The 15,369-nt window shown below is 43.1% G+C and overlaps 1 protein-coding gene and 1 long non-coding RNA gene across 10 annotated transcripts in view; one reads left to right on the forward strand and one right to left on the reverse strand.

Moving 5' to 3' along the window:
* The window catches only part of RBMS3 (RNA binding motif single stranded interacting protein 3), a gene marked incomplete at its 3' end in the record, with an annotated part of 736,799 nt that overhangs the window by 415,121 nt on the left and 306,309 nt on the right, over positions 1-15,369 (forward strand). For all 9 annotated transcript variants that reach the window (XM_083468279.1, XM_083468278.1, XM_083468277.1 and 6 more), the window contains one exon: positions 8,967-9,025. In XM_083468279.1, the coding sequence (XP_083324405.1) occupies positions 8,967-9,025 (59 nt within the window). The remainder of the gene's footprint in view (positions 1-8,966; positions 9,026-15,369) is intronic.
* Positions 1-15,369, reverse strand: part of LOC310690078 — a 452,048-nt gene that overhangs the window by 2,231 nt on the left and 434,448 nt on the right. The window lies entirely within an intron of this gene.

Below are 15,369 nucleotides of genomic sequence, written 5' to 3' on the forward strand. Positions count from 1 at the left end.
CTTCCCCTCCCCCCCTTTTTCTAAGCCGCTAAGCTGCTTATCAGCTAATCCGATCAGCAGATAAGACGCTAAAAGCCCCTAAAAGCCGCTAATAGCGCTAATAGTGCTAATCCGCTAATCCGTCAATGGGCTTGCTTCGCAAGACGGAAAAAAATGCTAGACGAAGAGAATCACAGAACGGATTCTTTTCATCTTGCGAGGCACCACTGTACAAAAAGCGACTAGTAAGAGAACCCACACAAGTGACGCTGACACAAAACCCCACACATAACACTAAGTAGAAGAATAGAAGCGTTGCCACTCCACCCCACTCACCATTTCCCCCTCTTCCCCTCTCTTTTCTTCCTAACCTAACATTGTATGCAATACTAAAGTCTCACAACAAGTGAAACTGATCTGTAGAAAATACAACTTGAGAAAGAGACAATGCACGTATTTTTGTAAACTAAGAAATCTTTAATAAAAATATGTATTTTTTTAAAAAAAACACAGCACTTTTTATTTTTTTGTAATCTTTGTTGTTATACAGTGGTACCTCGGGTTACATACGCTTCAGGTTACATACACTTCAGGTTACAGACTCCGCTAACCCAGAAATAGTACCTCGGATTAAGAACTTTGCTTCAGGATGAGAACAGAAATCGGGCTCTGGCGGCGCGGCGGCAGCAGGAGGCCCCATTAGCTAAAGTGGTGCTTCAGGTTAAGAACAGTTTCAGGTTAAGAACGGACCTCCGGAACAAATTAAGTACTTAACCCGAGGTACCACTGTATTATGTTTTTATATGTATTGGAAACTGCCTAGAGTGGCTGGGACAACCCATCCAGATGGGTGGGGTATAAATAATAAAAAATATTACTATTATTAACTTAGCCTTCAATAGCTCATGGAGTTCAAAAAAGGGCCATAATACAGCAAAGATGCATTTGTTCAGTATGAAATCACCACACTAAATGGATGTGGCAAAATTACCTCACAGGGACTTAACCATTAAAAAAATAAAAGTGTAAATTAGATCTCAGTCAAGGAGAAATGTGGAACCAACAAATACCATCTTTTTTTTATAAAAAGCAATGGTTAGCCTACAGAGTGCAGGATTTTGTTACTATAAAACACAATTACGTTATGGTTGTTTTATTTGTTTCAGCTGAAATAATTGCATCAGAGAAAAATGTGTTTGAGTTTCCTCTTTGAGGTGTTAAATACACCCTTTTGAAATGAATAAAACTTGATATATTCCCCCTTGAAAATAGAGTGAATAGAAATATTTAATGAGCCGAAAGCTTCCTCTGATACAGTTCCTATAAATAATTTCTGAAAGGAATAAACTCATCTGGAAAAGCACTGGTATTAGAATTTCACAAATAATTATTACTATAGAAAGCCCAGACAAGTAGACATCCATAATTTGTAAATAATGAAAAGAAGTTTCTAGGCTCACGTGTGATTCTTGCACACGCTGCGTGAACTCTATAAAATGCTTAACTTGCAGTGATTTGTTTGTTGACAGTCCCTGGTGGTAGAAGACTTTCATCTTTTCTCTCTCTCTCTGAAAAATGGAGTTTTATGTTATTCTGTTTTTCTACCCAGAAGCACTATATGTTTAAAAAAGCGAAGGGGAGACTAATAGATTGAATGGAAAAGCCATATAAAATGCAGAATGAGTCGTCGTCTTAGATTAAACACTGTGCAATCCTACACATGCTTACTCAGAAGTAAGTCCCATTAATGCAGCTTACTCAGAGGTTAAATGGGTATAGGATTGCAGCCTGAGGCTGTTGCTAGATTATTGGTTCATTTTTGGCAAAAACTGGATGTGGTTGAAATACTGCTGTACTTTGAGCACTTGCTATCCTTCCCAGAGATTGGGTGAAGTTTATCATCTGATCTGGATCCTGGTGTCCCAAAATTTGTATACCTGCAGGAATATTTAGTATTTTCAGTCATTTCACTTGGGAAGGGGAAGCAGTAACTGGATGAATGACCTGCTGTTCAGAAATTTTATAATTGTGAACAACATGTCCTCTGTCTCTGAATTTCAGAAAACATCCTCTAGTGATTCTCTCTGCCCCCACTTCCCCCCATGGTAGGGCTTTAAGCCACTGGTTGTTCACATGTAAACACAGATGCGCGCGCACACACACTATTTTTTTTTAAATATTATTTTTTAAATGTGCCTCGTAATGTTGTCTTTTGATGTTTATATTTTGACAGCGTAATCCTATGCATGTCCCCTGACCATTAGGTCCAGTCGTGGCTGACTCTGGGGTTGCGGCGCTCATCTCGCTTTATTGGCCAAGGGAGCCGGCGTACAGCTTCCGGGTCATGTGGCCAGCATGACTAAGCCGCTTCTGGTGAACCAGAGCAGCGCACGGAAACGCTGTTTACCTTCCCGCCAGAGCGGTACCTATTTATCTACTTGCACTTTGATGTGCTTTCGAACTGCTAGGTTGGCATGTCTACTCAGAAGTAAATCTAATAAGAAGTAAATCCAGGGATTGAATTTTGACATGCTTTCAAACTGCTAGGTTAGCAGGAGCAGGGACAGAGCAACGGGAGCTCACCCCGTCACGGGGATTCGAACCGCCAACCTTCTGATCGGCAAGTCCTAGGCTCGGTGATTTAACCCAGAGGAAGGGTGGGCGGGTGATCCGGTGCACGAGGTGAAAAAGAGGAAGCTCAATGCAACGTGCAGCGGTATATATGGGTCCCTCGGTTAAGACCTGAAATGATTCCATTGGCCAGATTTACGCCTGCAACCGAGGGACCACCAATCGGGTTGTTGTGGCTCTCCAATCGCTCCCACCCACAACAGCAGTGAGGTCAGTTTTGGTGATCTCACCGCAACACGTGCTCTCCATGAGGAGGACATGATTTGTTTGAATTGCTTTTACATGGTTTTGTTTTAGTTGTATTTGTATTGTACAGGTGTTATTTATTTATTTATATCATATTGAGAGATGTCCAACTAACCAGTTCCACTAGCTCAGGGACTTTCAGATGTGCAGTGGAATTTCTCTATCTTCTTCCCTTCCCTGTGTGTGTGCCCCGTAAACCTGTTCCAGAGGATTAGGGTAGGGGAACAGATTGAGGGGTTGCACAAGGAGAGGGGAGGGAATTTCCTTTGCACAGCTGCAAGTCCTTGTGTTAGCAGATGTGTTCCGTTGGATATTGCCCTTTTGTTTGTTAAGTTCTATCCTATTTTGTCAAAGACCAGTATCTAAACCTTAAAAATACAATAAAACAAACAACAACATATTTCAGTGGAGATCTGACAGCTGGCAGGCATATTTTGGAAGAAATTCTGGAGTTACTTTGCCCATTATTTCCATTTTGAAACACATTCTCTCTTGAATATTGTCTTAAGCTGCAACGTGGGACCCATTTAGATTGGTTGAAGCTAATTGAAGTGGGTGAGATTTAAGCAGCTGAACTGAGTGCAGGATTATAGCCTTGGTTAATGGCTGTGAGTACTGCATCAAATCTCCAAAGTGACAGGCAGCTGTATCCAGCACTTTTTTTTCTAGAAAAAGAGGTGCAGGAATTCCCACTCTTTTTTTGACAGACAACCCTAAATTGGCGAACTGGGGGTGGGGGGCAAAGGTGTTTAGTTCTGGGCGTTGTTCCACTATACAGTTGCCAGTACGCTGCAAAGAGATGGTGGAACTCTGTTCCAGTGAGTTCCAGATGAAAAGAAGCCCTGGCTATACCAGCAAAGGAGTAGAGTAAGTGAATTTAAGACAGTGTGTTTCACTTTTGTCCCAAGTACCTGAGCCATTTGGAATAATTCTCTAGTTAACTAGTTTGTAGAACTAAGCTTTAGGAACATCCAGTGAAAGGACACAGGAGACCGCAGGTTAAATTACCGATCAAGTTAAATCACCACACAGTCATGAAATCCACTTGGCCTTGGCATAGTAACTGGAAATAATTCTGGGAAGTCAGTGAAATTTAGAAACAGAGTTAAGCATTTGGTTCCCATTGATCTCAATAGGAATTTAGTATGCTGAATCCAGAGAGAATTATGCCTACTAACTCTTGCAAAAGCAATATTTCATGACGTTAAAATAATGGGAAATAGGGATGCACTTTTGCCTCGTCTGACTAGGAAAGGTCAGATTAGCCAATTTCTGTTTCATGTCAGTCTTGCATACAGTCAGTTTAAGGTCTAGACCCTTTAATGACTTTAAAAGATGTGGAAAAACTTAATCTAAATTATACAGTGTGTACAAACTGCCTTCATTGGTACTACTTCTAAAACACTTTTTTGTATGCTTTCCAATACAGTTTCCCTAAAATACAATTTTTTGTGCATACTTATCTGAAACCAAATTGGCTCACAAAATTCAGAGACGTATGGGATCTGATTGACAGCTGCGTTCTGATCCATGGTCCAAGAAAGCAGAATAGGTTTCCTTGCTTTAAAATGCAGACCCTATGATCTTCTCTTCCATCTACTGTCTAAGTCTTTATGATAAGGTGGGAAAGAAAACTTTAGCATAATCTCTGAGCACTTGCTCCAAAGCAGTCTTGAATTTAATGAGAGAAACCTCATATTTTCTAATTACCAATAATTATCTTAAAACAGATCTTCTGTGAATACTCTATGTGTGCATCCCAAATCACGGTTCGAGCACAGAATCATTCACCCATCTATTTAAAGGGGGATGGGGTGGAATTGTGTATGTTGTCGCATTGCTTCCTATTATAACAAGATTATGTTGCAATCTTCTTACTGGTAATTATTGCAGCATATTATTCTCCTTTCACATGTAACCAGTACATATTTCTGTGCTTATTTGCCAAGGCATTTGCCTTTTATTTTTACATCCAAATTGCTTAACTTGTTGGAGGCCTTGGAAATCTAATTACTCCTGTATCAGTAGCATAACCAGATTAAAAAACAACAACCACGTTCCCCCATGACATTTCTGAACAAGACATCAATCAAACTTCGTTGGCTGAGGAATATTGCTTCAGTAAGCCTTGTTCCATATATTAACTTTTAATGTGAAATATCAGGGCAAGGATGGATTGGTTTTTATAATTATTGTAGATAATTATTTAAGATAATGCAACTCCTACGTCTTGGTATTTTAGCAACACTATTTTCTGGACAAGAGAGTCTTGTGAATTGCCAATAGATTATGGAAGCGAAGTGCAGGCAAGATTTACGTGTTTTCAGTTGATGCATGACTGTCCACATGTGTATCACAATGACTCAGAAGTGGCCTGATCAGGGCAGGGGTGTGGGCATAATGAGGATAAGGCATAATGAGCTTATATACACTCAACTTGCATGTGATGACCAGGAACGCAACTCCCATGCAATTGGGGGGGTTACTTGTATAATATAATATAATAAACCATGCAAAATCTTAAACTACCGGTAACAACTTAGAAATGAAGAATTCTTAAAATATCAGCAGCAAATTTATGGTGCTAGCCATTGACCTTGACAACTTCTAAATACCTTGGTTTTCGAACAGGTTAGTTCTTGAACATTTTGGCTCCTGAACGATCAAAACCCGGAAGTGACTGCTCCGGTTTTTGAACGTTCTTTTGGAAGCTGAACATCCGATGGGGCTTCTGCGGCTTCCGATTGTCTACAGGAGCTTCCTGTCATTGTCAGTGAATGAAGGTCAAGAGAGAGAAGCTGACATTCAACTCTACTCCTACTCAGAATAGACCTATTGAGGTTTATGGACTTGACTAGAAGTCTGTGAAATTTCAAAGTGAAAATCTGCACATGTGCACACACAAACCAGTGATACGAGAATACAGAGTTAAATATTTTTTACAGAGTTTTAGAGGTTGTTGTTGTTTTAAAAAAGAACAAACAAACAAACCATGGTTAGTATCAAAAATTAGCAGGCCAGCTCTGTTATGCATTATGCCATTCCATGCTATTTGCATGTAGATTCCCATTGTGTAATGCCCTTTTGGTATCTCTGCGTGACAAGAATTAAAATTGCATTGCTTGCAATGATGAGAAGAGCCATATCCCCAAAGACAAATTACAGCGCCAGACATCTAAGCAAGAAAAATTGGTTATCAGATGTTATTGTTCCATTTATGACCAATTATCAGAACTTGGGGTCTTGGACGCTGCAATTAATTATTAACTTTTATTTAGGAAAAACTTGTTGTATTTTTCGCTCCATAAGACACATTTTTTTCTCTCCTAAAAAGTAAGAGGAAATGTCTGTGTGTCTTATGGAGCGAATGTGCGGTCCCTGGAGCTGAATCGCCCGAGTGCAGGGGCAAAAATCGGATTGTGCGTCACGGAGGAGGGAAGGCTGTAGAGAGGAGGCTGTTGGGGTTCCTGTATCAGGCATATTTTGGTGTGTGTGTGGAAGCGTGTGAGTCGTGTTGCTGCACAGGAGAGCGTGTGGTTAAAGGGGGCATTTGGGCATTTGAGTGTCCTTGTGTGTGGAGCCCCTCGATCGCTGTATGGCATCCCAAGGCTACCGTCTGTTCACCAGCCCTGTTCCCCTTGCCTAATTATTGTAGCGCCTTCCTAAGGATTGCGACTCCTATTTTGTTTTGCGCTCCCTGCCATGTATGGTTTTAACTGGGTGGTTAAAGTCAGCCTCTGCTCCCCTCCTTTTGTTCTTGTCCCTTTCTGGCAGGGAGCGCACAGCTGCAGTGAATTCCTTTCCTGCCTCAGGGTCTTACTGCCCACCCTCTTGTGTTTTCCGTTGCTGTGTTTGCTCGGATCGGGCCAGCGATGGCCCATTCCCCTTGCTCAGCGCACCTGCTTGCTGCGAGGTGATGCGGCTAGGAAGGAATTAGCAGGAGGACACAATCCTTTTCCCTTTCATTGCTCAGCACCGGCCGTAACAGCATCACCTCGCAGCAAGCAGACGTGCTGAGCAAGGAGGCTGGTGGCAGACAAATGCAACAAGGAGCAGGGAAATCCCCTGCCTTCATGGCAAGCAGAGGGGAAAGGACTGTGTCCTTCGTGCTCATTCCTTCCTAGCCACATTGTGTGCAGGCTCCAGCCCACCCGGATCAGCTTCCAGCGGCTAGGAGCACAACTGACGGCTGCTGCCACCGCCTCCTCCTCTCCATGCTCCAGTGCTGCTGCGGTGTCCAGGGAAGCATGCCAGGGACGCATAGGCAGCCGGAAAACATGCAGGTGGGACAAAGAGAGAGAGAGAGAGAGAGAGAGAGAGAGAGAGCACGCTCTGGCTTGGGTGGTGGTGGTGGGGAGAACTTTTGCCTTCCTTTCCTCCCTCCCCTTAAACCCCTCTCCTGCATTGTTAGCCACCTCCTTCTCCACACACCCCACGCATGCCGCTTGCCCCTCCAGTGTTTTTCCTTCCCTCCCCACTTAAAACTCCTCTCCTACAACATTTGATTCAGAATATTTCCCCCCACCCCTTGTTTTCCTCCTCTAAAAACTAGGTGCGTCTTATGGTCAGGTGCGTCTTATGGGGCGAAAAGTACGGCATGTCCGATTAATTTGGATACACCATTGCATTGACATTTAAGTGTTTTATTGCTATGGGCAATAGGTACTGTTAGGAATACTTCCTTGGGCGCCAGGTGTGTAAGGCCTGTTGACCTGGAGCAATGAACAGGATGGGGCATGTGTAGGTTAAACATGACCACAACTTTATTGGTTGCAGAACATCAGGATTTTGCACAGGACAGAGCAAGGATCCTATTAGTGGGCAGCCCAACTGTTGGCCAATGTCTCTCCTAACCTGTGTGCTGGGTAGCGCTGAGGGCAGGGTCAGCCTTGCCCATGAGAAGGACTGAAGCAGGCATCTTGGGTGGTGAAATCCCACAATGCATTGCCTTTGCTGGTACCCTACTACCAGCCAGTTCCAATTCAGAGTGCTGACCTTGACCTTTGAGTTGCTACATGGTTTGGGGCAGGGGTGGCCCATGTGGTCCCCTCCCAGATGTTGCTGGACTCCAACTCCCATCAGCCCCAGACAGTATCTTCCAGAAGAAGAAAAAAATATAAGCCCTTTTTGTGGAATTCCAGCTTTCACTTCTATCAGAATTGTGTCCGGCCACTTCTCTCTTCGTGTTTCAGTGTCTATTTATTCTATTCTATTCTATTCTATTCTATTCTATTCTATTCTATTCTATTCTATTCTATTCTATTTAAAAACCGGGAGGGCATTTAGTATTGGCTGAAGGTTTCTTGATTTAATTTTATGGTACGCAGTTATTTGGTTTTAAGTGCATTTTTAGACATTGATTTTTAGAAATAGCTTTTAATTTTGTTTCAATGGTGATTTTTGATTGTACCTTTCATAGCACAGCTTTTGTGGCAATGGCATGGTGCTAAGTCAAGAAATAAATGCAATCTGGCGACCTGCCAAGTTCTCATATTTCGAGAGGGAGAAAAAAATCCCTCCATTCACACCAGTCATAATTTTACAAACCTCCATAATGTTCTCTTCCCTTAGTCACCATTTCCACCCCAAAAATCTAAAAACCCCTCCATGCGCAATTGCACACGAATCAATGCGGTGTGTTCTGAAAACAGGCATCCCCTTGGGCTGGCTGCTGAAAGTCTCCCATATGTTCCACTCTGGCATTGCCAATTTCAGAGAGTGGTCCATTCTGTGTCTTGGAAAATCACCCATTCATCTCATTTAACCAAGGGAAAAAACACAGGTTTAGCCTGATCTAATCAACACTCAGAAGAAAAAAACACATCTTTGTTTGCCTTGACATCCCCAAATCTGCCACTGTAATTGGTCTCTTTGTTGATTATCAAAGTGCAAGCATAGAAAATTAACCACCTTTGTAAGGGTAGCTTTTGAAGGTCGGGTGGGAAATGCAAATACAGCATGCAGGACATTACCATACAATATTGTTTGTGCTGCACTTTTCAGGAGCACTTAAGTCTCCTTTTCTTTTAAGTGTGCTTGACAACTGGATCAGGTTTGAAACAACAATAAAATGAACATCCCTATTTCTCTCCCCAACTTTTGTTTTTCAGGTATGGAAAAATTGTATCCACAAAAGCAATTCTAGACAAAAACACAAATCAGTGCAAAGGTAAGTGCCAAAAGTCCTCCCTGCAAATTCCACATCAGATTGATTGACTGGTGTTTGCGCTGCAAAAGTTCAGACTCTGGCGGTGCAATCAACATAATGTACAGTGTATTGAAAACATGTTTAATAATGCTGCGGCTTCGAGTTCTACTTCCAGTAACATTGCTCATTAATTTTTTTCATTAACAAACAAAATGAAAATCACAAATCAGAACAACTATCAAATTGCTTCGGCAGCAAAGTAAATTACCTCCTAACCACACAGTGTCATCTGATTTGAACAATATTATCGGTGATGCAAATTGATTTCCTATGTAAAAATTTGAAACTCTTGGGAAAGCTTTCCCAAGCAAATCCTCATTCTGCTTTTCTCTCTTTTGATATCTTGTGCTCCGTTCTTATAAGAAAATGTTAACTGTGGCCCAACTGCATCGCTTCAGAAATAGTGGCGTAGTGGAATGAAAATGAATCTGTGTAGCTCTTGCAGTTTATTTTCATTTAATGGCTAATGCTTTAAAATATGTTTTGTCGTTTAAATGAATTTGAATGCAGAGTGCACCAGTGTGGCATAGTATGGTTGCCTACATAATATTTGTATTCCTACATGTTTTGTTTTTTTCTTGATATGCAAAATATACTTATGGCAGGGAGGGGTGAACTTGGGCCTAGCGGCTGAATTTGGCCTTCCAGGCTTCTCTGTCTCACCCTAAAAATTCACCCCAGGTCATTCCCCTTACTTGCCCTTTTCCACACCATCCCCAAGTGCTTTTGCCCTTGTAGGCGTGTGTCCTTGAACTCCCTCTTGCTTGCCTGCATGGGTCAATTGGTGTGTGGAAAGCTACAGGGAGGTGAAACTTTGCACGACTGGAATGTGGTCCGCTGCTGAGAAACAAGAGCCATGTCTGTTGCTCTGTCTGCTTTTTCATCTGCCCTCCCGCCCTTCCTTGAAAGGTTGGTTATGAGGAGAAGCTGCCCTTGGCCTGAAAACCCCCCAACCACATATCCTACCCCTGTTCTAAAGCGTGATAATGGAATTTGTAATTGATTTATCAACACATTATCTCTTTTGTGGGGAGATGTTTCACCGGAGTTCCGACTCTTGCAGCGCAGTTTACATCTTTATACCATAAAATATTCATTTTGCACGTCCGGTATCCACCATTAATCTTCTGTCTGGGAACCGTTGCTCAGACAGAAATAACAAGTGTGGATTATAGTCTTAACTTGTTAGGGTGCCAGATATCAAGGAGTAGCGGCGGCTTTGATTGACATGTTTTGCACTTCCACCACAATTATTTCAAATCTGTCGCCATCGTGGTTCACGTCCCGTTTGGAATGGGCTTGATTCTTCTCTGGCCTTCCTTGCTACTGCCCATCCCCTTTCTCAAGACCCTACCTTACTAAGTCAACGGGAACAGCCGTGCAGAGAGGCCTTGACTCTCACAAGTGTTATTGACAGCGCCCCATGGAGCAGCATAGATGGGGCACTGATGCTCTCCCTGTGCCCCTTTCTCCTTCTGGCAATTGCCCATCACATGCTGTGTTCAGAAGCTGGGAGAGCAGCAAGGCTCCACCTACATCTCCACAAGGTCTCCTACTGCTTCTTGACATTGCTCACTGAAATAAGGAAGTGGGGACAATATCATTTCCAGAAGTTAAATCAAGCAACATGGGGACTGCGTTTCCGATGCCTCTCTGTTTAATTGTGTGTCGAATCCTTTTGTGTGACAATACAGGCCACACGGAGGTTGTTGAGAAGCCATCTCATCATCCTTTGGCGAGTTCTGAGTTTGGAAAAAAAGCAGGTAGCAGGGAGGGTTTCTGCCATGTTTGGGAACACGATAGGTCTCTGCTTGGAACAGAGCGAAGTTCACACGAGTTGTGGTTCAGATCCAAAGTGAGAATTAATTTGTTGAGGTGGGTCCCTCATAAATCAAGCTGAGGGGACAGAGGCTGAGCCAACAATGGATTTCAGGCCAAAGTACATGGGGTGTCAGGGAAGTCTTGAATCTTTAAATGCAGGCCTGCATTTCAATTACAGTGGTACCTCGGGTTACAAACACCTCGGGTTACAAACAATTCGGGTTACAGACTCCACTAACCCAGAAATAGTACCTCAGGTTAAGAACTTTACCTCAGGATGAGAACAGAAATCGCGCGGCGACAACAAGAGGCCCCATTAGCTAAAGTGGTACCTCAGGTTAAGAACGGTTTCAGGTTAAGAATGGACCTCTGGCACGAATTAAGTTCGTATCCAGAGGTACCACTGTATATCTAAAATGGAAGGTAGCACACAAATGAAAAATGTGTGTCCAGTGGAGTCTTTCTCGCTTCAGCTATGTCATTCTTGCTTGGACTTTTAATATGGGCGCCTGGTTAGGTAAAGAGGACTCTGCAGGATGAGCTACAGCAAACATGGTGTCCCCTATGCTGCGGGTCCAAATTCTCATCAGCCTGCACTGCCAGCGTTCAGGGATGATGGGAGTTGTAGTCCAACAGCATCTGAGAGGGCAGGGGTAAGTATGATGAGTGAACAAAAGTCTGCACTATCCTTTTGGTCATTTAAATTGCATCATCTCCTTGTTAGACTAAATTGAGTTGGACCCACAATTTGGAGGCACGGGTCTGCATGCTAAATCAGTTGTGACATATTCTTGAAACAGAATCACCTGCATCTTCGGCATCTTAAAGGCAGCCTTACTGGCGTTGGACTGAGCAGTGGGTGAAAATGACGTAAAGGTTACTGTGCGTAGTCAAAAGCTTTTGAGAACCTTGGGTTTTTGATAGCCTTGTAATTTCTGATCAGAGTAGCATTTCACATTAGCTTCACTGTCTTATCTTCGCTTTTTGATCTCATTATACTACCTACACACATCCTTTCCCCCCTGGAAATCTTTCCAAATTACTTCAGTTATCATGATGTAATTCTCTAGTGAGGATGTGAGAGGAGTCCTACTTCCATGACTATATTCATATAACACTTTAGAATAGAAGTCCCCCCCCCCCAAAAAAAGACCCCAACATATACATATCTGATAATTTGTTCAATGGAGAGCAAGTAGCTAGAGCACATGTGCGAATATCCAATTGCCAACTCACCTAGGGGGGTTAAATGAGGGTTTTCTCAAGGTTATTACAGTCTGTCTGGAGCTGTTGCAGAACCACACTCCAGGGAGAACTCACTCTACTTTCTTGTAACATTGACAGCGTGAGGATATTTAAAAGTTCCCCTGTTCCCCTGCCAAATTGTACAGATCTTCCTCAGAGGTGCTTCCCATTGGTACAGTGAAGGGAAAAGACTGTGTGTGTGTGCAAAATTACTGGTCTTTTTTCAGAACACCAGAGATATTAATAGAATCGTAGAATTCAACCCTCTGTAATGTAGACTCTTCTTCCTCTGACAAGTAGTAGTAGTAGTAGTAGTAGTAGTAGTAGTAATAATAATAATAATAATAATAATAATAATAATAATAATAATAATAATATATTAATTAAACCCGCCCATCTTCCTGGGTTTCCCCAGCCACTCTGGGCAGCTCCCAACAGAATATTAGAAAAACGATAAAACATCAAACATTAAAAACTTCCCTAAACAGGGCTTTGTAGCTTGTTTGCATGAGATTATTGCAGTGCGGAGTCCCCAAGAATGAGGGGAAATAAGGGGAGGCTGGAAACCTCTTTTCTTTGATGGCGTTCCCATTTCACACACGTAGTTCAAATGGTAGTAACACTTCCTTGCGCCGTGATTTGCATTTCTAAGGAGAAGCTAAAGATTTGCATTTCGGCGGAGGGAATATATTTGTTGAAACTCGGTGTGTTTCACAAGTTGAACCTAAGCAGCCAGCACTGAGTTCAGTAGTTTGTTCCCAGAAAAATTGTGCATAGGATTACAGCCTTGCTCTTTGCTGCATCCCTGCTCCTGTGTGTTGTGGGTCAATGTATAAGTGGGTCAGTGCCTGGATTCTCGTGGTGGGCATGTCTATGAAGGCTGTCGAGATGAGCTCTTGCGCTTCAAAATTTACAATACCACTGATTGCCCTACCTTTGGAAGTGAGGAAGGTGGTGGGATTCAGGGTTTTGATGTGTTGAAACCCCACCTCAGGTCCTGTCTGAAGGTTTCCCGCAGGCCATTGCAAGAACAAGATGCTGGACTCAATTCTCCATTGGCCCGATCTGGCAGGCTCTTTTTATGCACGCATGGAAGCCTCCGCCTGGTGCTGTTCACCTGGCACCAACCTTGCAAAGTTTTAAGCGCCAGGTGAAAGGTGTCCTGCTTCCTGTGCTTTCAGTGGGATTGCGATGTTTGCTTTTGCTGCTATTACGAGATCCGGTTTTTATTATTCCTGTTATTTGTATCTGGCTTCGGGCTGCTTTCTGTTTTGAAGTTCTGTGCTCCACTGGAATAATTTCTGAATAGACACACAGGAAAGATTCGCTCTGCACATCTGTTTCATTTCGGTAACTTTGAAAATGGCTCCCCTTCCACTCCCCAAAAACATTTTTGTGTTTTGTTTTAATGTAGAAGCTACCCTGAGAGTCTTTTCTAAGATTGAAAAGTGCGCTAGGAATAGGCTAAATTAATTAACGGTTAAATAAATAAATGCATTTGATTTATTAAATTTATACCCCACTTTCCCTCTAAGGGACTCAAAGCCATACATGTGATCCCTCCATTTTTATTGTCACAGTAACTCTGTGGTGTCTAGGCAGAGAGATGACTGGCCCTATTGACTTCATGACTGAGTGAGGATTTAAAACTCCCCAGTGGTTCTGTCTCCCAGTTGCTCAGCCTGCAGCCGGCCAGTTGCTAGCTGCCAGCTTCTAGCTAACATAGTTCTCAGCTCTGTCCTTTGCCCTTCTAACTACCAGAAATTCTAGATTCAGGGAGGTAGCCGTGTTGGTCTGACGCAGTCGGCATAAATAAATAATAAATTTAAAAAATCAGTAGCACCTTAGAGACCAACTAAGTTTGTTCTGGGTATAAGCTTTCGTGTGAATGCACACTTCTTCAGATACACTGAAACAGAAGTCACCAGACCCTTATATATAGTGGGAGGGTGGGGTGGGGGTTTTCTCTGAAGGGTAGTAGGAGATGGGTGATTGACTCAATGGGTATGGTAAACCTGCTGACGACTGTTAACGACTGTGATGGATGGATCAAACCTGTCTATTCTGAAGGAAAAATAAAAAAAAATCCTTCCAGTAGCACCTTAAAGACCAACTAAGTTAGTTCTTGGTATGAGCTTTCGTGTGCATGCACACTTCTTCAGATAAAGAAGAATCTGAAGAAGTGTGCATGCACACGAAAGCTCATACCAAGAACTAACTTAGTTGGTCTTTAAGGTGCTACTGGAAGGAATTTTTTTTATTTTGACTATGGCAGACCAACACGGCTACCTATCTGTATTCTGAAGGAAATCAGCCCTGAGTGCTCACTGGAAGGACAGATCCTGAAGCTGAAGCTCCAATACTTTGGCCACCTCATGAGAAGAGAAGACTCCCTGGAAAAGACCCTGATGTTGGGAAAGATGGAGGGCACAAGGAGAAGGGGACGACAGAGGATGAGATGGTTGGACAGTGTTCTCAAGGCTACGAACATGAGTTTGACCAAGCTGCGGGAGGCAGTGGAAGACAGGAGTGTGTGTCGCGCTCTGGTCCATGGGATCACAAAGAGTTGGACACCACTGAACAACAACAGCAGCAACAACAACAACTGCAATTAGTCCTACAGGAAAAAGCAAGGGATAGTATGCAGATGACCAAAAATAGCTTTAGCATATGTCTCATTACCTGCGTACAGGTTTACCATAACCATTGAGTCAATCACCCATTTCCTACTACCCTTCAGAGAAAAACCCCACCCCACCTTCCCACTATGTATAAGGGTCTGGTGACTTCTGTTTCAGTGTATCTGAAGACGTGTGCATGCACACGAAAGCTTATACCCAGAACAAAATTAGTTGGTCTCTAAAGCGCTACTGGACAATTTATTATTATTTTTAAATTTATTTTAACTACCAGAAAGTTGAGGAAGGGCCCCCTTCCCTTTTGTTAACTGGCACAGAGCCACTTCCTTTGTTACCTTAATGGCCCATACTTAGAGGGCCATTACCTCACCAGGAAGTTAGCCTGGTTATTCCAGGAATTAAATCCCATCTGGATCCAGGAATCAGAAGGGGGCTCAAGCATACAGCCTACATGTCCCCCCCCCCCCACACCTCATAACACTATAAACCAGTGTTTCCCAACCGGTGTTCCGCGGCACACTAGTGTGCCGCGAGACGTTGCCTGGTGTGCCGTGGGAGGGAGGCGGGCGAGTCGGGCGACGAGAGGCGGGGCGGCGGCGG

This window comes from Podarcis liolepis (genome assembly GCF_965112155.1).
Source record: "Podarcis liolepis genome assembly, chromosome: 12".
NCBI classification, from domain to species: Eukaryota; Metazoa; Chordata; class Lepidosauria; order Squamata; family Lacertidae; genus Podarcis; species Podarcis liolepis.